A 21047-nucleotide genomic window follows, 5' to 3' on the forward strand; every position below is an offset into this window, starting at 1 on the left:
AATGAATAGTGTATCGAAATCCGAATTTTGGATATAAGTTGGACACGTTTGAATTGGGGTGATGTTAACAAAAGTTGGTGTGGCAATAGAGTATCTCTTTAGTAATTTGGCAATGAAAATGGGTCCCCGAGTTGTGACGTGCAAGTCGTCACGAAATTAAATTAAAGTTGAGTCAACCCATCCGAGTTTTTATATCAAGTTGCAGAGTAGGCCAAATGAACTTGTTGTCCCCAGTCCCCACCAGTTGGCTATTGTCAGAGAGAGAGAGAGAGAGAGAATGGATGGTGGCCACTCGGATGTCGGATTTCAAATGCGGACTTTTCGATGCTTTTTTAATCTCTAAAGCACTATTTTAAAATACCAGTTTTATCCTTCACACTGTTTTCTGTTATTCTCTCTTCATTTTCTTCTGTTTTTCTCTGCTTAAGCTCCAATGGCGACTGTTTCTGCAACTTCACTGAGTTTCGGATCTTTTTCCAAGCAGTCGATTGGGGCTGATTTGGTAGACTTCAGCTCTTCTATATTTTTATTTTTATTTTTATTTTTTTGTTTAAGTTTAGTAGGGTTTCAGATCTGCTTTATTTGTTGCTCTGTTTGTATGTGTTTTTTAATTATTTGGATTTGTGTTTGATGAGATTAGATCTAGGTAGATAATGAAACTTGGAAGATTGAAGAGAAAATGCTTATTTTTTGTTATGTTCTGTAGCTTGAATTTCGAATTTGCTCTCTCTATTTTATGTATATTTTGAATTTTGGTTGATAAATTGTTGCAGAGGCATCCATGCAAATTCTCTGCAACATGGAAACAGAATAGGTGAAAATTCAAGAGGGGAAGATTTAATCTGAAAATAAAAATATTTAAAAAAAAAATTAAGGTAAAGAGGATGCAGAGTAGTTTTTAATCTATTTAGGGAGCTGCTATTGCCACATCAACTTTTACTTCTTACACCCCAATGAAAAATAAAGAAAATAAGTGAAAGTTGGAGCACCAATAGAAGCTCTCTCTTTCTTTCTTTTTCCTTTTTTTGCTAGATTTCTATTTTTTGAGTTTAAGATTATATATGAGCCTAATCATAATTGTAACCAACTAATAAAATTGTTTGAACAAATGTTTTGCAATGTTGAGATTATAATTTGAGCAAAACCTTAGTAATGTTTGAAGGGTGTGTTTTAATCTTTAATTGGTGTGTGATAAATAATTTAAGAAATTGGGGTGTAATAAGTAAAAGTTGGGCTGCCAATAGCAGCTCTTTTTTATTTAAGGTGTAATTAGAATACCCTTTTTTCCTATTTTGATATTTATTAGAATTTGGAAGTATTAAGCTGGAGTTTTCTATGTAAGAGTCTATTAAGGTGAAATGTTGAGGATTGAGAATTGTGTTCTTTGGTTCGATCTTAGGAGTTTTAGCTGATTAATTTAAATCATCATGACCTGTGAAGGATCAAACCTAGGTGATCACTGCATCAGAAATATTTACAATTTTTTTCTCATAATTTTGAATGAAATCTAGATATAGTTTGTTTGATTAACTTAGAGACAGTGACATAGTGGGATATTATACCATTGTACCATACTATGCGAGAATGCATGTCATGTAGGGTTATGATATAGGTCGTGCCCTATTTGATCATGTTAAGGAATAATTTACGAAAATTATCATGTTAAGGAATGCATTAATCATATCGTTTGGATTCTGTGGATATTTGTTGCGGGCAAGAACATGTGATTTCCATGGAAATGAGTGGATGACAAACCAACACAAATATATGTTAAACAGCTTTTGTTTGAAAATTCTTGCTAGCAATACATAACGAATACAAACTGATTAACTTGAAGGCTTCGAATTCTAATTCTGTGTAGGTAACTGGAAGGACCTTGAATGCAAAGCTGGTCTCCTTTGGTTGCACAAAGAAGGGTTTTCCTTCTTTGAGGTCCTCACGCTTTCATGTCTCTTGCGGGGTATTCCTCAACAGCGCTTTTATTTTTAATGAAAATGATGTTTGCTAAGACACAACTTGACATGCTTCAACTTTCTTAATCCATAGGCCAAACCCGAGACCATAGAAAAAGTTTGTGAGGTCGTGAGGAAGCAATTGGTATTACCTCCAGACTCTGAGCTCACCCCAGAGTCCAAATTTGCTGCCCTTGGTGCCGATTCTCTTGACACAGTAAGCCACCATTATATTTTGAACTTTTTGTTATTTTCTAGTTCTATATGAAAAGCAATGTCGCCACACAGAGTAGTTAACAATTAGGGATGGTGATGTGTGTAGGTTGAGATAGTGATGGGATTAGAAGAAGAGTTTGGAATTATCGTTGAAGAGGATGACTCTCAGGACATAACAACAGTAAAAGAAGCAGCAGAGATGATAGAAAAGCTGATTGAGAAGAAGGATCAAGCTTAGAAAATGAAAACTGCTTTAGAAATCGGGTAGTGAGAGTAAGTAGAAGTTTTGCATCAGTGAAGGTTGTTTTGTTATGTCCTGTTGTGTTGTGTTGTTTTCTCCATTTTTATTTATTTATTAGCAGAAAAGCTAAGTAGGGGTGGTGGATGTTTGAATGATCTCACAAAAGTTACTGACTGGTGAGTGAATCTGTTTATGTCTAGTTTGTTAAAAGCTTCATTTTTCTTGTCTATCTTGCTTTTGGAGAAAGAGATGCATGCAACATGGTATTGAGAACTGGATTTTGGGATCATCGTATGAAATATCATTTTGTATCGATCATAGACATTTAAATTCTGAAAGCTGTTTATGTGTTGTTTTTTAATGAATTTAATTAAGAGTCGTGCTGGGGTGACACAGGATTTAATGTGTTTCTCACAATTCTGACATGGAGATGCATGCATAACCATAGATGGTTTTTTTTTCTCTCATATCGCGAGGAAACGCATCTATGGTTATATGCACATCCTACGTCAGACTTGTGAGAATCGCAGTAAATACTGTGCCATTCGAGCATTTTCCTGTAATTAATATATCATGTAGAGATTAATTTGATTAATAGCAAACATTTAAATAACTTTTGAATATTGTGTTAATAAATAACTGGGAATATTACTTTTTTGTTGCTTTAATTTTCACATCAATTAATGAGTGGAAAGAAGTTTCCTATTTGTTTTATTTTTACATGGATTGATGAAGTTTATCTTTTAATATAAAAATAAAGAGATCCTCCACCCTTTGGAATTGGACTGCAACTTGGGCAGGCTAAACCCAAACCCAATGGGTTCAACGTGTGACCTTGAGTCAGGTTTGGGCAAAATAAGTTGACTGAATCAAATCGGGTTGGTTTAAGTATAGATATCGGATTTTGCGAACCTAGCTTAATTTGGTTATAATTTACAAAAATAAATAAATAAATATATGTTTTTTTTTGTTTCTCATTCACATTTCAAACTTTAGTTAATCATCATCTTTTCAAGGACAAATCATTGTAATCTCTTTTTCGTTATAATTTAGAATAAAATAAATATATTTTATTGTTATATAAAATATTTACCAAAATGTGGAGGACCTTATCTTATTGTGTTGGTTGAAGATGACTGGTTTGGGAAAAATAAAGGTTTTTAATTCATTTTTCCTTAGTTTATAAATTGAAGATTTGAGGTCAAGGAGCATGTCATCGATCTTAAAATCATAGGAGGTGTTTAAAATATTCAAAAATTGCAGGGTTTAAATAAAACAACATCCCACCTTTTTCCTATAATTGATGTGTACTCTCTTGGGAGAGAACTCTCTTCAGGAACCCCCCGGGAAATACTAATGTTTAAGACTTCATGATAGTATTAGTATCTTCCATAATTTTAATTTTTCAGAAATTCTATTAAAATGTAATTATAATTTTATAAAAATATTTATTGTATTTATTATGCAAAAATTTATTAGGGTGGTACCTTAGTAAAAACACTAATTGTATAATACTAAGACATCCTTACTTCTTTCACACCCCCAAAAAATGCTTCAGATTCAATTTGGCTGAATTCTCTCAGAAAAAAAGAAAAAGAAAATCAATTTTAAATGATTCTAGTTGGGTCAAATTAACAATAGAGTCATGATAATATGACTCACCAGGTGGCATACTCAATCAACTCCCTGACTTGGACAAATTCGAGAATAGTAGATCTCGACGCATCAGGGTATCCCGAGACATAGATCTACGGTTCCCAAACTCGTCCACATCAGGGAGTCGATTGAGTATGCCACCTGACAAGTCATATTATTAACTCTTAAACAATATCGGTCCTACTTCCTACTTTGCAGAAGCATGCCAAGTCAAATGGGACTCAGTTTGAGTTTTAAAATCATGTTTTTTTTTTTTTTTGGAAAGTATAATATATTGACCAGAAAGGGGAAACAAGAAACAAAGAGGCCGAGAAAGTCTCAAATAAGAACAATAAAGAAAAGAAAAACAACATTAGTAATTACAAAATGAGTGCCATCTAAACACAAAATCATCAAATGTAGTCCCCGCAAACTCTATATGCTGCTTTGACCAAAGGTATAACAAACCCAAGATCTCCAAAAAACCTGCATGAGAGCTGCTACTCTGATTATTGAATACTCTGTTGTTTCTTTCGTTCCAGATCTCCCAAGCGATAGCCGAGGGGAGCAAAGCCCAAAGAATCTTTTTTCTGGTGTGGAAAATGTTACTAGTCCATTCTACTAACAACGAGGAGAACTTACGAGGAGGAACCCAATTCAAACCGAAGAGACCAAGGAATTTCGATCAAATATTATAAGAAAATGAACAATGGATCAACATATGATCGACAGATTCCCCATGTTTGGAGGAACATAGTTGGTGAAGTTATAAAAAAAAATGACATTTGAGGTGAAGTGAATAAAATAGGAGGTAAAATTGAGATTGTTGGCACATAGCAACACTTGAGTTGAGAAAATAGCAAAAGCTAATGAAGAAGATAAGTATAGAATAGAAGAAAAGTTGGTGACAGTACCTCAGGAGCTCTCAATCTTATAAATTAAGCTAAAGTGAAAAGTTACATATAATGCACGAATATGGGTTATAAGATGGAAGATAAGGTGGGCAGTTTGTAATATATCAACATATAAGATGGAATGCCCACCCATTATATGTATAGTGTAAAGTAAAATTTACATCATAGTACATTTGTCATAGTTTGCACTTCCATATCGCTGCAATTGTCAATATCGATATCACGAATAAGACTTGAGAGCTTGTTAAATTTGTTTGGAAATATACCATCATAAAAGAAGATAGAAGTTCATTGCAAGGTATTTGATCAAATATGATCGTTCAGTTGTTATAAAATAAATTACTAAAATACCACTAGAGAGAGAGAGAGGAGCAAAAAGAATTTTTCAAGAGATGAAAAATGAACATAAAGTTTGTGAATTAAGTGATTGTCTGATTCCATCATGTTCTGCTAAACAAGATCCAAACCCTTTTCTACTCTAGGAGTTTGGCCTTGGACTTGGAATCTGATAGTTCATACTTTTAGATGGAAAGAAAAGATAATTAATGAACAACTAAAAAGTAATTTATAAATTAGATGCATATAGTTAGTTATTTTCAATAAAAGAAGACCTGGCCATGGTACCTGCCACATGAGGAAGAGAGAACACTGAAATTGAATAAATAAGAAGAAAATACAAATAACATTCCAAGTTATTGAATTCTAAGACAAATTATTTTGCCCAAATCCTGAATATAGATTAATGTCTCACTCCTTACAGAACAAAATCTTTTTAAGTTCTAAAAATCAAAAGAATCACTTAAAGAGGAAAATGCTCCAACTCTAGCAGCTTTTTAGAGTGGGTAGCTGAGAAATACATAGAAGCAAAAGGCTCTCTTATGAGACACCAAATATTAGTAATTTACGTCGGTCGGTTACTGACCAATCACTAATTAAATACTGATAGTCTAAGCTTTGTGGTAAACCAATCAAACCAACTTACTCACAAGTGGCAGCAAACCCAATCGATAACCATAAAAATGTCTGGCCATTAATCAACTTCATTTGCCCATATGTAGAACTTGTGTGTGGTGGCTTCACATATTTCGTGACTAGAAAAGCCTCAGATGTGAAGTATCATTGAGTCTCTTTATTTGCCAACCCGTTCTTAAAGAATATTGTAATACTGTCATCGAAGAATCATCTATACAAATCTTATGTGACATCACTGGTCCACACCCAAGGAGACCTGTGAGGAGACACTTAATTGGTACTACATGAGTGAAGACGCCAATAGAGGTGGAGCAAGAAGAGGAAGAGCTTCTGACATTTACTTCATGAAGGTGGTCTTGGGTGGTGTTGTTCACTTCATGTCTGTTTATATCCTCCTCAGTCTCATTATCTCCAATTGTCGTCACAAACTGTAGCCTACTCTTACCAGATTTCTTCCTTGATAGGCCTAACCTAGGCTTATGCAGAAAGTCATAATGTGCTGGCGGGAGCACAGGTGTGTCCCGATCATGAGCTGAGTTTTGTTGGGGAAACACCTTGCTCTCATTCTGATGGAGTGATGGAAGATTATCCCCTCTCAGCTTTTCGGTCAATCCAAGGATTGTGCCATTAAGAAATTGGATCATCCGGAACTCCACTTGCCTAAGTGATTCTCCAGATGGCGCAGAGAAATCAGGTTGGAATTTGTCGATTAGACTCACCCTTTCAGGGGTGTATATCTCTGATTGGAGACAACCCTCCCATTGGCCTTGACTCATCTCGAGAAGTTCATCCGAGGATTGTATTTGTTCCTCTGCAAAATTCAATTCCTGACAGGTTCGATGCACCAATCATTAACTTAAGTTCAGATCAGAGGATGGCAATGGATCACAAATACTACATTCTCGGTTATATATCTCAGCACTCAATTACACATTCAGGAGACTACAATACAGACCACCCATGTTCCATCCAACATGTTGATATTATTCAATTAGTTTTTAGTCTTAATTATTAAACACTATCTTTCTAGTCTTCCTAATCTAAATTTGACAGATTAACATTCAGTCGGTACAGTAGGACCTTTGCAAGTTGTAACACCCACTTAGATGAATTCCAGAAATGGAACAAATAAAAAACAATTGTTATATAACACTGGAAGAAAAAACAAAGTGTATGTCATGCATCCATGCAGAACTTGATATCAGAATGTACAGTTTATCGTACCAATACCAATGATCTATGCCAAACGTTTTTATCAGAAGTGAAAGTTCAAAAAGAAAGATGGCACAAGTCAGCATGATCATCCAATTATTAGTTAAAAGTTTGTGCCACAAATATGCATACAGTATTGGAGTAGCAACTTATATGGCATCGCCAACTGTATCGATACCCAAGATGGCTCAAGTGAGAAAAAAAATAAAAGGGCTAATAACTTTGAGATATCTATCTGGGTATTGGCATATACCCCCCTTCCCCCCACAGATTTTCAAATGGATGACTTAACTGCAGTCTTCCATGAGAGACTAAGAATTAATTACAAGAATGTCCTCATTTTCAACCTCTTGCCAAAACACCTTCCCCAAAAACACATGGTAAGCATTCAAAGTAGTATCATGTTGTCCTTTTTGAGTTAAAATGATTGATTACTAGTATGAATGAATGCAACATAAAAAAATGCTACCAAATTTTAAAAATACAAATTAAAATATAACAAAGAAGCAGAGTGTCCCCATCTCTGAAAAATGCCCTTGACACACTCTCTAGTTAGAATCAGGCATCTGAGCCGCCACACGCAAGAAGTACAACTTAAATTCTCCCACAGTTCAAAATCTTATCAACAATGAAGCAAAACAACTTAAACTCTCTGGCAGTTCAATCATTCTTCCATTCTTAAAAATATATTTTTCGATAAGTCCTTTCTTAAATATTTGAATTTGCACATTTTGCCACTTTCAGGTCCAAACAATATCAGACTTGTTTTTCTATAATTTGGTTTCTAGAGCATAAAATAACAAATTGCAATGAAATATTTAATTGGATAAATGAGGCTTTAACCCTATGGCCCACAATGCATTCAACAATTTAAATGGCATATCCAGTGGGCATCACCATTTGATGTTTTCTACCATGATTTTACAGTAAAAATACTAACCCAGCCAGTACAAATGCTTTCTTTGAATTGCGGATCATACATGTAACAAAGACGTATACACGTGTCAATGGCCAACATAAGTATGGAATGTTACACACTCCCACAAACAAGATAAGCAACACGACTGTACAGTTTATTCTATATTTTAAGATATATTTTTGGAGCATGTTAGCTCATATTAAGAGCATAATATTAGGAAGTTTGTATTTAGATAAGCTGAATAACGTTTGAAAGAATAGTTCTCTATGGTAAAGTTGCCACCACATGTCTGACACATGCATACGACATAGAGTAAGACAAGGAAAATACTTGGGAAAGGGAGCGTGCTTATTACAAAGCAAACCATAGATTTATTTTTGAACTGAAGTCATCTAACAAAGACTGAGCCTTGGCATAGTAGATGTTTTATGTAGCATTAGCACGGTCATGGAATACCATTCCTAAACCAAGGGAATTTTAGGAACTGGAAAATAGAGAGAAAAATGTTATCAGAAAAAAAAAAAAGAGAAATGGGATCCCATCCCAAAGCATGATATAAAAGTTGAAAATAATTTCTAGGAGTTCATACTCTGAACAATAAAACTTCCTCAGTTATGAGGAAATCACATCCTACCATCAAATTAAAATCTCAAAGCTAGACAGCTCAGTGGGTCACATGTTACCGGCTCAGCTAGTACTTTCTGCCTCTATTAGGGTTCTCACTTCAGATATGCAGGATTCAAATCAAGGGTATCTTCACAGTTGATCTTCCTGAATCAAATGATGGTGCCTACAACATTGATTTTCTCGAGGCTAGCTATGGTGCCATTGCGATCCTCCTTTGTTGCCTCGTTCGTTCACTTCAACCCATCCTTTTCATTTCAACCCAACATTTATTTTCTTGAGACCAGCTAGGTGCCATTGCTATCATCCTTTGTTACCTCATTTATTTCACTTCAACCTCTCTCTCTCTCTTTCTCTCTCTTAAGTTCGCCTGTGCCTACAACACAAGCTTCTTCTTTGGGATTAAGGATGTAAAAGTGGGAAAAAATAGAAATAGGGGGTATTATTAAAAAAATGAGGTTAAGGAGTAAAAGAGGAAATATAGTAAAAAAGGGTTGAAGACGATAGGCAATAAAGCGGGCTTCACAAAAACTGTAGTTGGATGAGATGTTTATCCTAGTTGGATGGAAGTTTGTCCCCCACAAAACTAGACCCTACAGTTGTGTTGTATTGTATATATATATAGACAGAAAAAGATGGGTGCCTCGTCCTTTGATCCAACTAAAGAGAGATCACCACAGTGAAATCTACAAAAAGAGTATTTAGAGAGAACAATTTCTGATTTTGCTAATTATGAGATTGTAAGAGCTTCTCCATCAGACTTGCCATAGTCTATTAGGAGACATTTTAGAGAGTGAAAGGTCAAACACAACGGCTCCAAGAAGCGAACACCCAAGGGTTAGTGAGATAGCCAAGAACACACCTCAAGAAACAGAGGTCTTGAGTTCAATTCCCTCCCTTGGTTGTCACCCATAAGATTTATCCCAGAATGGGTGACATGCATGCCTCGTGGGATTAGTTGGGTGCTCAAAGACGTCTTGATACCCAAGGTATTAAATATCAATATAATAAACCACAATGGTTGTCTTCCCCCAATCTTTATCCCTCACATAAGTAGAGGTTGGGATTTAATCTCCCCACGAATCTTGAGGAACAATTCAACTTTATTCTTTTTCTCCCCTCTTTCCAAAAATACCCCTTCAACTTTATTGTTTTTCTCATCTAACCCTTTCTAATAATACTTCTCCAACTTTATTCTCTTTCTTCTTCTCCCAATTTTTCAATAATGCCCTTCCAACTTTATTGCCTTTACCTTTCTACCTTTTTTTTCCAATAATAAAACACAATTGTGGACCCCACTATGTTTATCCTCTAATCAAAAAGGTTGGAATTTAATCACTCTACGAATTTCAGGGATACTTTTAACTTTATTGTATTACCTTTTCCAAGAATACCTTCCAAACTTATTGCCTTTCCTCTCCTAACCCCCTTTCCAAAAATATCCCTCCAATTCAATCGTCTTTCCTCTACTACCATTTTCCAATAATACCCCTTCAAACTTATTGCCTTTTCTCTCCTACCCCTGAACCCTAAAGAGGATGCTCTTGCCGTAAGCATGGGCAAACTCTAGTATATATATACAACCGATGTTTTTCAGAGCATCTCCAACAATGTTAGCTAAAATAAAGAGCATCTTTTGTGAGAAAAAAACAACTAAAATTTACTTTAGCTAATCTTAAATTTGGTTTCAACTCCAAGAGACTCAACATTTCTTTCTCTAGTCATGATATTTTATATTATTTTGCTTTTATCAAATAAATTTATTTCATATTGTCCATTCTATTTGACACAAATTAAAATTTTGACCTTCATTCCCATTTTTGCACCACTTTTATTTTTTACCCAAATTGAAATTTTGATTTTCCCTTTGGTTTTTACTTTTTTTATAAATTCAACCATCTTCTTTTTCAATTTCACATAACTTTCAATTCTAGATTCTCTCAACTCCACTCTTCTTGCTTTTTATGTCTTACAATGATGCAATCAATATGCTTCTTAACAATTTTGATACCTACAATGAATTGAATATGTTGACAATTGGTATTATGGATGAATAACAACTTGATAGCGTGAGACAAACAAAACCATGCCATAATAGACTTTTGCAATTATTTTGCTAAAAATCTCGTATATCCTTCAATTCTATTTTAAAGGAGGTTCAAGAGTTCTCTTTTTCTTATCATTCAATTTACGATTGAAGCTCATAACCTATACTTTGTCCAAAACAGAAATGTTTATATTATCGTTAGTTTATCTTCACTTAAAAAGATTATCGTTGCATCTAGGATGCTTACTTAAAGAGTACCAACAGATTTTGTGGATGATTGATAACGTGATAATCGACGAAAGTACCACAATAAAAACACTAAAAAAAAAATTTGTTAAGACAATAGTGGTTACAAGTTTTTTATGAGTATTTGTGGCCATTGAACAATAACAAAAATGCTCAATTACTAATAAAATGTGAAAATTACAGGTTTCCTGGAATGTTCGAGGGTATTGATTGCATATGACTTTTGGATATGATATGCAATTTTTGAGTTTTCGAGATCTCATAATAATATCAATGTACTAAAACTATCTTCTTTAGTTATCAACCTAATTGAAGGACATATTGCTCTAGCCAATTACTCAATCAACAGTCATGATTAGACAATGGGATACTATCTTACCAATAGTATACATCATGGTCAAACAAAATCAAGAGTAAGAGAGACGTGCATATGAGCAAGAAAAACTTCAAATCAAACAAATGAAAGGAGATGAACGGATAATGTTGATAGAAACGAAAGGAATGCCTAAATTGCAAGTAGAATATTATCATCATCGTCAATTGGAATCCTTACAAGAAGATCTAATCATTCTTAAAAATTAGTACTTTTAAGCAATTATTGTTTTTTGTATTTGTAATTTTTAACATTTTCTAGTAATATTGATTTTTATTGTACTAATTTGATGTAATGGCTCATATATGTAATTTCTAATATGTTTTAGTAATATTGATCTTATTGTAGAAATTTATGTAATGACTCATATTATTGAAATATAATGTGTTTACCAAAATACTTAATAATACACCTCCAAATTCCAAAATACTAGTTCCTACAACCCCCTGTAATTGCCACCAATGCTCGACTAGGTCATTTTGGAGTTGATAATGTGTTTCTCTGTCCCGCATGCAATGTTGATATTGAATGAATTTCGTAAGTTCTGTCATATACTCATGCGACACTAATACGCAAGATCGATTGCATCATAATTTAAACTTGATATGTCAACATCCCACTCATATTCAACAATCATGTTATGCATTATAATATATGAAGACATTTATGTGATACTAACACGCAAGGACTTTCATACATTGCATCATAACTTAAATTTGTTTGGTTGACATCCCACTCATCTTCAATAATTATGTTGTGCATTATAATACATTCCTTCATGACATCTTTAAACGCTTCCAAAAACGTACAAGTCCACACACCATAGCAAAAGTTTCTTAGAACAACTCCAAAGGCTCGTTTCATATCCTTTCTTGCTAACTCTTGAGTTGCAGTAAAATATTTTCCTATAGAGATGGAATTATTTTCACAAACTTTGATCAAAAGGATATAACCATCAGCAAAATAGTATCTCATTGTTTAATCATAACCTTTGATTGATAACTTGTTGGAATAGCATGTTCTTCGACAAGATCGGTAAACAAACAAAATTGTTCAAGTACATTGATATCATTATGAAATTCTGGTAACCCAAAAAATGCATGTATCCAAATATCATATAAAACAACTTAAAAACTATCGTTGGTTCGTGGAAATGACATCATACATTCTTTTTCACACAATCGGACAATTCTTCCACTTCTAATACATACAGTCAATGCTCACCAACATTCCAAGAAACCACGACTTTCACCTTCTAGTTCCAATCTAGCGATGTCGTTGTTGTTTAGTGCCCTCAATTACTCATAAAAAAGCATATGTAACCACCGTCTTAAACAAACTTTTCAATCTCTTTATTGTGATATTTTTGTCGATTATCACGCAATTATCCACAGAATCTGCCACTACTATATAAACAACCAACCTCATTAGAGTGGTAATCTTCTAAAAGGAAGACAAACCAATAATTCTAGACGCATTTCTTTTTTAGACAAAATATGGGTTATGGGCTTCTACCACAAATTGAATATGGAGAAAAAGAGAATAATTTATCTAGAATCTACTTTGAAATAAATTTGGATGATACACGAGATTTTCAACAAGATAATCACGAAAAATTCTATCATGGACTTGAATAAAACCATAACGCAGTCTCATTTGTCTCTCGCTATCGAGTTGTTCTTCTTCCATAGCAGTTATTGCCAACATTTCTAATTCATTGTTAGAATTAGAATTACAAAGAAACAAATTGATTACGCGATTGTGCAAGCCATAAAAAGTCAAAAGAATGAACTTGAAAGAAGATAGAGTTGAAATGTGTGAGAAAGTGAAGAAGAAGTAGTTGAATTGATAAAGAAAAACGGAAGGAAAATGGGAGGAAAAATTCAAAGTTTAAATTTGGGTCAAAAATAAAAAATGACAAAATAATGGTAGGGAAAGTCAAAATTTTAATTTGGATCCAATAGAAGGAGGATTATGAAATACATTTTTTTGGGTAAAGGAAAAACAATATAAAATAGTATGAATAAAGAAAGTATTATTAAGACTCTTGGAGTTGAAACCAAATTTTAGATTCGGTAAAGTAACTTCTATTACTTTTTGACAAAAAATACCCTTTACTTTAGCTAGTATTGTTGGAGATGCTCTAAATAAGTAAAATTTTATCAATAGCACGGTGGATATCTATGATTACTTAAGAAGTTTCAAATCAGCCACCCAGCAATTCTCCGAAACGGAAGGCAAACGTTCACTTGTCAAAGGCAAAAGTTCCCCAGAAAAAGGAAAATTGGCCCTAGTATTGACTCAAGACCAGATAACAAAATTAAGAAAGGAAGATGTAAATGGAAACAGCAAAGAAACCACTAGATAAAACCTCGAGGTTTCCATTTGTAGTTTCCCAATCAAATTGATCCTAATTCTTGAACCGACAAACATTGTTATATCTCAGATAGGATGCAAAATGATGAATAGTCAATTGAAACTGAAACCAGATAGATAAGTTGAGCTCAAACCTGCAACCTTGCAAGTTGCAACTGATACCATCACTCATCTGAAATTTTCAAAAATATCAAAATGTTTCACCCATTAACCAAAGTTTCTAACCCCAAATTTTAATTGGCGACTAAAAATTCCAAATCAACCTAAAGTCCCATGATTGTTCAATCAACCTAGTGGATAAATCTGGTAGTCAAAGATCCTAAATTTACATTTCCAATATCCACTTTCTTCCTCAATTAACTCTGTCTCAATTCAAGCAAGGAATTGATCATAATTCAAATAGTATTCCTACCCGCATTTCAAATTACCAAATTCCGTGATAAACAGAACAAAGAAAATCAGAAATTTCAAATTAAATTACCTGACAAACAGATAATGCAGTTGTCCTCGCCCGATCCAATGGCGATGAATAAACAGCATTGAACCGAACCCCCTGAGAATTAAGGAACACTGCCAAAGCCCTTGCTTGTCGTTTGCCGTTCGATGTCAGCGCTGCCTCCGGCCACCGGCCACCAACCAAATCCGGCCTCAGATTCACGGCGCACTCCCCATGACTGATCAAGAAAACCTCCGTAATTGTCTGATCGTAGTCAAGAGTATCCGAAGAAAAACTCCTAGAGAATGTCGGTGGAGGTGGCAGCAATGGCGGTGGCGCAAGAACATTATACGGATCCCAAACCTTGATCGATGGCCCTAAACGTGGAGTTCCAATGGAAGAAAGCTGAGGTGACAATGGAGATGCCGATGCGTGACAAGGGAGCATCTCTGGTTCTTGTTCTAGAACCTTCTTCATCAATGGATTCTCCAGTTCTCTTTGCTCTGTTTCCCCGTTATCATCCTCTTCTTCTTCCTCTTCTTCTTCTTCCTCTTCTTCTTCTTCTACTTGGGCGGACTGAGAAGAACCCATTTGAACTGAATTACAGCAAAAACCAGTAAAATCCCCCAAATCTCCTCAAACTACAAACCATCCTCTTTCATTGGAGATTCTAAGGATTTTACCGTACGAGATTATCAGATCTAGGAGTTGTAAAGAACACATCTGATCTGAATTTTCCTTATTCAGGTCATTTGTTTGCAGATATGAGGCTCAGATCTTGAGGATGGATCTAGGGTTTGTGGCTTTCACAGTAAATGATGATGAGATCTAGGATTCGGTGACTCAGATCTGTCTCTATTTTAATCTTGCTCCCTCATTGAGTTCTTGAATGAACGAATAAAGATTTAGAGGAGATTTTACAGGGTCGCTTTGACGTTCGTCATCATGAGAGTTGGATTGGATTTCGACAAGAAAGATTGAGGAATTTAAACAGTTTGCTCATTTCTACCATTAAAGAGTTTTCTGACGTTTATTTTGACCGTTAGGGTCCTGTTTGGCGGAGTGGTGTGTGTTTTTTATTGGTGGGATATGGGGAGATTTGTGATTCTCTCTTCTATTTATGAAAAAAAAAAAAAATGAGATTTACCGGGCAGACCTATCTATTGAAATTTTATTACAATGACTAATTTAGTAAGATTTCAAATCTTACAAAGGATTATTGGACCATATAGACAATCAAATTAGCAATCCAACAACACAAACTTCTAGAATGCATGTAAAAACTCATATTCCATAGAATAAAATAAAAATCTTTTGATCTTAATAGTAGATGTTGAAAATGGATGGATATTGAACTTCCAAAATTTAAAATTCAAATTCAACTGTGCAAATTTTTTTTTTTTTCAAATTATTTTCTTAAAGTTCTTAGAATTTTATCCTTTATAATCTTGTACATCAAATCATGTTTTTGAATGCCACAAATTAATGTGGTTAGAATCCACTCCAAGGTATGTTACGTTACAAATTAACTACAAAAAAATTAGAAACTTATGACGTGGATCCCACTCTAGGATTTGCTCGGTAACGAATTTGATAAAGTAAGGTTTGGTAGGTAACGAACTTTATAAAGCAAGGTTCCCTTGGAGTTGTAAGAATTCCAAGGGAGTTTTTGTAATAAAAGTGCAACATAGTGTTTTGTAAAGTGGTTCTGAGAGTGGGATTTTAGCTTCTTCTCTGCCTGCGGATTTTCTTGGAGGATCGTCACCCTGACGAAATGCTACCACTTTATACCCAAAAAGATCAATGGTACCATAATTAATTAAATTTGGCAATTAGTTATTACTATGATGTATGATGGAAAACTCAACATCAAAAGAGAAAGCAAAGGTTACAATGATAGAGGAGACGTTGCGGTGTCCAACAATGAGGATGGGATGGCAAGGAGTACATGGAAGAAAAAAAAAGATTAGGGTTTGTGTTATATATTATTTAAGATGACTAAATATTTTATAGCTTATATATATATATATATATATTGAACAAAATATAAATTTTCCCCTCAAACATTAGTACTTCAATTGCAAATTTAGTGAGAATTGTCTTAATACTCAAATTTTATTTGTACCAAACTAATAGATTATACTACGACCCAATTTTAAATGGATCGCAAATATAGGGAAATAGATTTGGTACAATATGTTTGAACTCTAGTCGGATATCAATTATATGGCTACTCATTGTCATCCCTACCTAAACTTCCAAGAATAATATTTCGGATGCAATGGCTCACAGCTAGCTCATAAACCTATACAAGGTTATTATATTATTTCAAAGTTTACGGTAATTAATAATCTACTTCTATGTTAGATCAACTCTAGCTTTTGTGCATGTTATCCTCTACCTCTTGAAAAGTAAAATAATTTTCTTACGTTTTCTTTTAAAAATATTAATTTAAAAATAATTGTTAATAATTATTATAAACAAATATTTTTTTATCCTGATGCAGAGAACCATAAATCCAGCATGACTCTTGGTTCACGATCCAGCATGAATCTTGATTCATGTTCCAGCACGAATATTCGTTCACGATCCAGCATGAATCTTGATTCATGATCTAGCACGACTCTTGGTTCACGACTCTTGGTTCATGCACGAAAAAACATCGCCTCCTTTCCTATTGAAAAAACTTCTTTTTCATCATCTTCCAAAACCCTATAACCATCATCTTTAACATCTTCCAAAATCCTATTATTTTTCTCAAGCTGTTTCTTTGGATTACTTGAAGGCATAAACAAGTTGCTTCTTTGAACATAGTACTCTCTCTCTCCATAAACACACAAATTGATTCGTTTATGTTGTTTCTTGGGTATATTGTTTGGATTTTGCTTAAATTTACTTATTTCTTATGCTATTTTGGTCGATCTATTTCTTAATTAGGGATGAACAAGTTCTTTCTTAAGTTGTTTTTGGGTTGTATGATTTTTATACAATATTGTTTCTTAAGTTGTCATTCATTAATAATATCTCTATGCGACCAATTTTTGTCTAAACTATCATTTTCTATTCGAGAGCTTGGACCCATACTATATAGTTTAGTCGGTTGACAATTGCAATACAGCTTGTAGGTGTGGGTTTTTGGGTTCCACAATCTAGGCTGATATAATTAAGTTTTATAAAGAACTTACTTACTTTGTAGTTAATTTCCAAGCGAAACATTAAATGTTAGCAATCTCCAAAATCATACCCTAAAAAAATATCCTTAAAATAATTATATTTAATATTTAGGGATAAGAATTAGGGTTTTAATGTTATTTATGTAAATAATGGTTAAGGCTGAATTTACAAAACTGTTAATTTGCAATGCAACAAAATCTTTATGTTTTGTCACTAAAAGATAAACTAAGATTACTTTATAAAAATATTTTTGAAAAAAATAATTATGATTCTAGAATTTGATAATATAAAGGGCTTGACTTGAACATTAGAATTAGGATCACGAGAATAAAAATATTAAACATAAATTCAATATTATCTTATGCAGGTGCTAGTTAGTTTAGTTGGTAGTAAAGTCTCTGGGTGATAATACTAGAGACCTTCAAATCATGTTAGCACCGAGTTACTAAACTCATGAAAATCAGGCTTATCAATAAAAAAAAAATTCAATATTATCATATGCTCAAAGGTCATTTTCAATGTATGCCCTTGAGAGAGTTTGCAGTCTCCCTCCCGTGCATGAGGGGGGGGGGGGGGGGGGGTCTACATTAGGAGTGTACTTAGCTATGACTTATGTCTTGAGTTTTCAGTCTTGCATGTAGCTACAAGTTGAGTTCACATTTTCTAAAAAAATTAAGTTTCCTATATAATTTTCTTAAAGTCAAGCACACTTCTTGTTGATGCTTATTGTAATAACAAATCAATTTTTTACTAAGTTTTAACTAAATTGGTAGGTAAACTCAAGGTTTTTGATAGGTTAGTCTACCTTATTTCAGTTATTGCAGTAAAGGAATCACGTTATATAAGAGTGGACCCTATCATAAATAATATTAGAAATACTTGACAAATCATATGTCTAGGCTTATTGTTTGGGCATAAAATGGTATGGAGTATTTTTTTTTTTTCCCCTTTTTTTAGTGTATGTGTAAAGGGGCACTTATCTTAGTCAAACCCACAACTGCCCAAATTATATGGATGTCAATGTGTAATTTTTAATAAGTTATAGTAAAATTGGTAGGTAAAGTCAAGGTTTTGATGGATTGGTGTACCTTATTTCAGTTATAATAATATTGGAAACACAATAAATATGTAAGAGTGGATCCTCTCATAAATAATATTAGAATATTTAAAAAAAATTAGCAAATCATTTTTATATGCTTAAGCTGATTGTTAGGAAATAAAAGGATCTTGAGGATTTTTTTAGGTGTGTATAAAGGGACAAGCATCTTAATCAAATCCACAAATACCCATGTTTTATGGGTGTCAATGTGTCAGTTTTGGCTTGAGTACTAAGTATTGGTGTCCAAGACCTAATTTACATTTGAGGTTCTTGGTCTGATTCCAAGATTGAAATAGGTGCCACCACAAGTAAAAGGAAAAATTACTTAAAAGGATCATGAAGGAAGGATTTGATAAATTTGGGAATCCAACTCAAAACCAATTGGCAATGAGTGGAGAGGCCTAAGAGCTTATAAGGATAGAGATATGGCAATGAGTGTCCGATGTAGGATTAAACTCACATGCCCCCGCACATGTGAGCCAGACTAGGTCAAAACACATAGAGATATGAACTAGGTGACGTGGAGGAGAGAAAGGTCCGCTCTGATACTATGATAAATTTGAGTGTCCGATGTGGGACTAAATTCAACTTGATTTCTTTTAAAAAGATTCTTAAGTTTTGTGTTGTAGCTTGATAGTCCATTTAGTAAATTTTTTTACTTCTTAATGGTCCCTTATTATTGGCAAACTCACCACTTTTTATTTATCGTCAAACTCACCACTTTCTATTGTTGAGTCCACCACTTTTTATTTATTATCGAGTTCACAACTTTCATTGTCGAACTCACCACTTTTTATTGTCGAGTTTCACCACTTTTCATTGTTGAGTTCCCCACTTTTTATTTATTGTCAAACTCGACAATAAATAGTGGTGAACTCGACACTGGTAAAACCCACCCATTTTCAATTTTTTAGTTTTTCCGATAAAAATACGTGGAAAGATCAACTAAAAACTTGAGATAACAACTTGTTTAGATGATTTCAAACCAAAATGTTTCATCTAAAAACGAAAAGAAAAAGTGCAAAAAAAAAAAAAACCCTTTACTTTTTACAAATCTTTAAAATGTTTGAAAAAATCATTGAAAATAACTTCTTTTTTCCTTCTTAAATCTTTTCTGACGGAATAGTCTCTGAAACTCGATTGAGATGCCAAAAATCCGATTTTTTTAGATGAAAACGATGAGTTCAAATGGTTAGTGCATTCAATCGTAAGAAATGTAGGAAATAGGATTCATGGACTAATTAGAAATACATTTTTTTCTAAATGGACTATTAAGAGAGTCCTCGAAACTAAGGAATTATTTAGAAAAAAATCCCTCTACCAGGGTCCTTTAAGTAATTTTTCCCAATTAAAATTGTCAATTACCATTGTTACGACTTATGACAGAGAATACAACATCGAAAGGTGAAGCAAATGTGGTGCCATGCAACGGAAAAGGAGGGGACCGGATAACTGGGAGTACGTAAATGAAGACTAGGTAAGGAGATTTTAGGGTTTGTGTTATATTAAAGACTTAAACTTTCATAAATGAAAAAGAAAAGACTAACAAAAATATCATTTTCTCCACTAAAATATTAATAAAGCAATTACATAATTAGAGAAAATTTATTTATACTCAAATTTTGTTTATACCTAACTATTAGATCATAATGAAATGCAATTTTAAATGAAACCAGAATATAGATAATTGAAATTTGAATAATACGCTTGAACTCTGATTGGATATCAATTTTATGGGTATCCATTGACATTGCTACCTAACTTTCAAGAATGATAGTTCATTTGCAATGGCACACACGACAAGTCCATAAATTTATGCAACATTATAAATTATTTCAAAAGTCGTGGCTAACAAACAAAACATATTTAAATCCATATTCAGCTTTTGTGCATGTTATGAATATATCTAATAACCTTTCTATGCTTCACCAATGTCTGATTTTTTAATCTAAACCATCTTTTTCTATTTAAGAGCGTAGACTCATATCTAAGTTGGTTGACAAATTGGAATGTAGCTTTGAAGTGTGCATTTGGTTCAAATTTGGTTCAAATGTGGTTGACCTACCAAAAAAACCCTTGATTCTTAATCATCATCCCTTGTGACGCCATGGGCTTGTGTTACATTTTATATGTCATAATATCTACTAAAGGTTGCATGTGCCTAATGGGGCATCCTCTTTGGGGTTAAGGAGGTAAAAGGGAAAGATAATTAAATTAAAGGTATATTACTGAAAAGAAGGGAAAGAGGAAGGAGGAAAGATAATATGTAAATAGGGGTATTCTTGAAAAATGGTAAAAGAGAAAGAAAATAGAATTGGAGGGTATTTTGATAAAGAGAAAGGATAGGAAATACAATAAAGTAAAAACATTTTTTCTCAATATTTATGGAGAGATTAAGTCCCAATCCCTCTTTTTATTGGGAGTAAAGGGATTGTCTCCACCGTTGTGTTTTTGTATATAGATATAATAAAATAAGGGGACAACTATCCCCTTTTTCGTTTAAATCTTTATATCCATACAAAGAGATTTTGGGATTTAATATTATTGTGAATCTCGAGAAAATTTTAAATTTGATTGTCTTTTTTTTTCTCCCCCTTCTCATAATAATATA

General features: G+C 33.6%; 2 protein-coding genes across 2 annotated transcripts; one reads left to right on the plus strand and one right to left on the minus strand.

The window, feature by feature from the left end:
* The first annotated feature begins 282 nt into the window (after positions 1-282).
* Positions 283-2636, plus strand: LOC147398380 (acyl carrier protein 1, chloroplastic-like). Its single transcript, XM_086447560.1, has 4 exons — positions 283-502; positions 1862-1960; positions 2047-2169; positions 2275-2636. The coding sequence occupies exons 1-4, from the start codon at positions 434-436 to the stop codon at positions 2404-2406; spliced, it is 423 nt and encodes a 140-aa protein (XP_086303686.1). The 5' UTR covers positions 283-433; the 3' UTR covers positions 2407-2636.
* Positions 2637-5590: 2954 nt separating this feature from the next.
* Positions 5591-15202, minus strand: LOC147398381 (uncharacterized). The gene is made up of 2 exons (XM_086447561.1): positions 14209-15202; positions 5591-6757 (listed from the first exon to the last, which is right to left on the minus strand). Exons 1-2 carry the CDS (start codon positions 14752-14754, stop codon positions 6050-6052), a joined length of 1254 nt encoding a protein of 417 aa, XP_086303687.1. The 5' UTR covers positions 14755-15202; the 3' UTR covers positions 5591-6049.
* Positions 15203-21047: the final 5845 nt, after the last annotated feature.

The sequence above is a fragment of the Akebia trifoliata genome, chromosome 7, assembly GCF_017979445.1.
Source record: "Akebia trifoliata isolate Shusen 1 chromosome 7, ASM1797944v1, whole genome shotgun sequence".
NCBI classification, from domain to species: domain Eukaryota; kingdom Viridiplantae; phylum Streptophyta; class Magnoliopsida; order Ranunculales; family Lardizabalaceae; genus Akebia; species Akebia trifoliata.

What these genes read in the sequence shown, in the direction of transcription:
- LOC147398380 (XM_086447560.1), top strand. Translation starts at nt 434, where the DNA reads ATGGCGACTGTTTCTGCAACTTCACTGAGTTTCGGATCTTTTTCCAAG. An exon ending in AGTCGATTGGGGCTGATTTG is followed by an intron (nt 503 to 1,861) that starts GTAGACTTCAGC and finishes AATTCTGTGTAG; the next exon opens with GTAACTGGAAGGACCTTGAA. An exon ending in GTGCCGATTCTCTTGACACA is followed by an intron (nt 2,170 to 2,274) that starts GTAAGCCACCAT and finishes TGATGTGTGTAG; the next exon opens with GTTGAGATAGTGATGGGATT.
- LOC147398381 (XM_086447561.1), bottom strand. Translation starts at nt 14,754, where the DNA reads ATGGGTTCTTCTCAGTCCGCCCAAGTAGAAGAAGAAGAAGAGGAAGAA. An exon ending in CTGCATTATCTGTTTGTCAG is followed by an intron (nt 6,758 to 14,208) that starts GTAATTTAATTT and finishes CGAACCTGTCAG; the next exon opens with GAATTGAATTTTGCAGAGGA.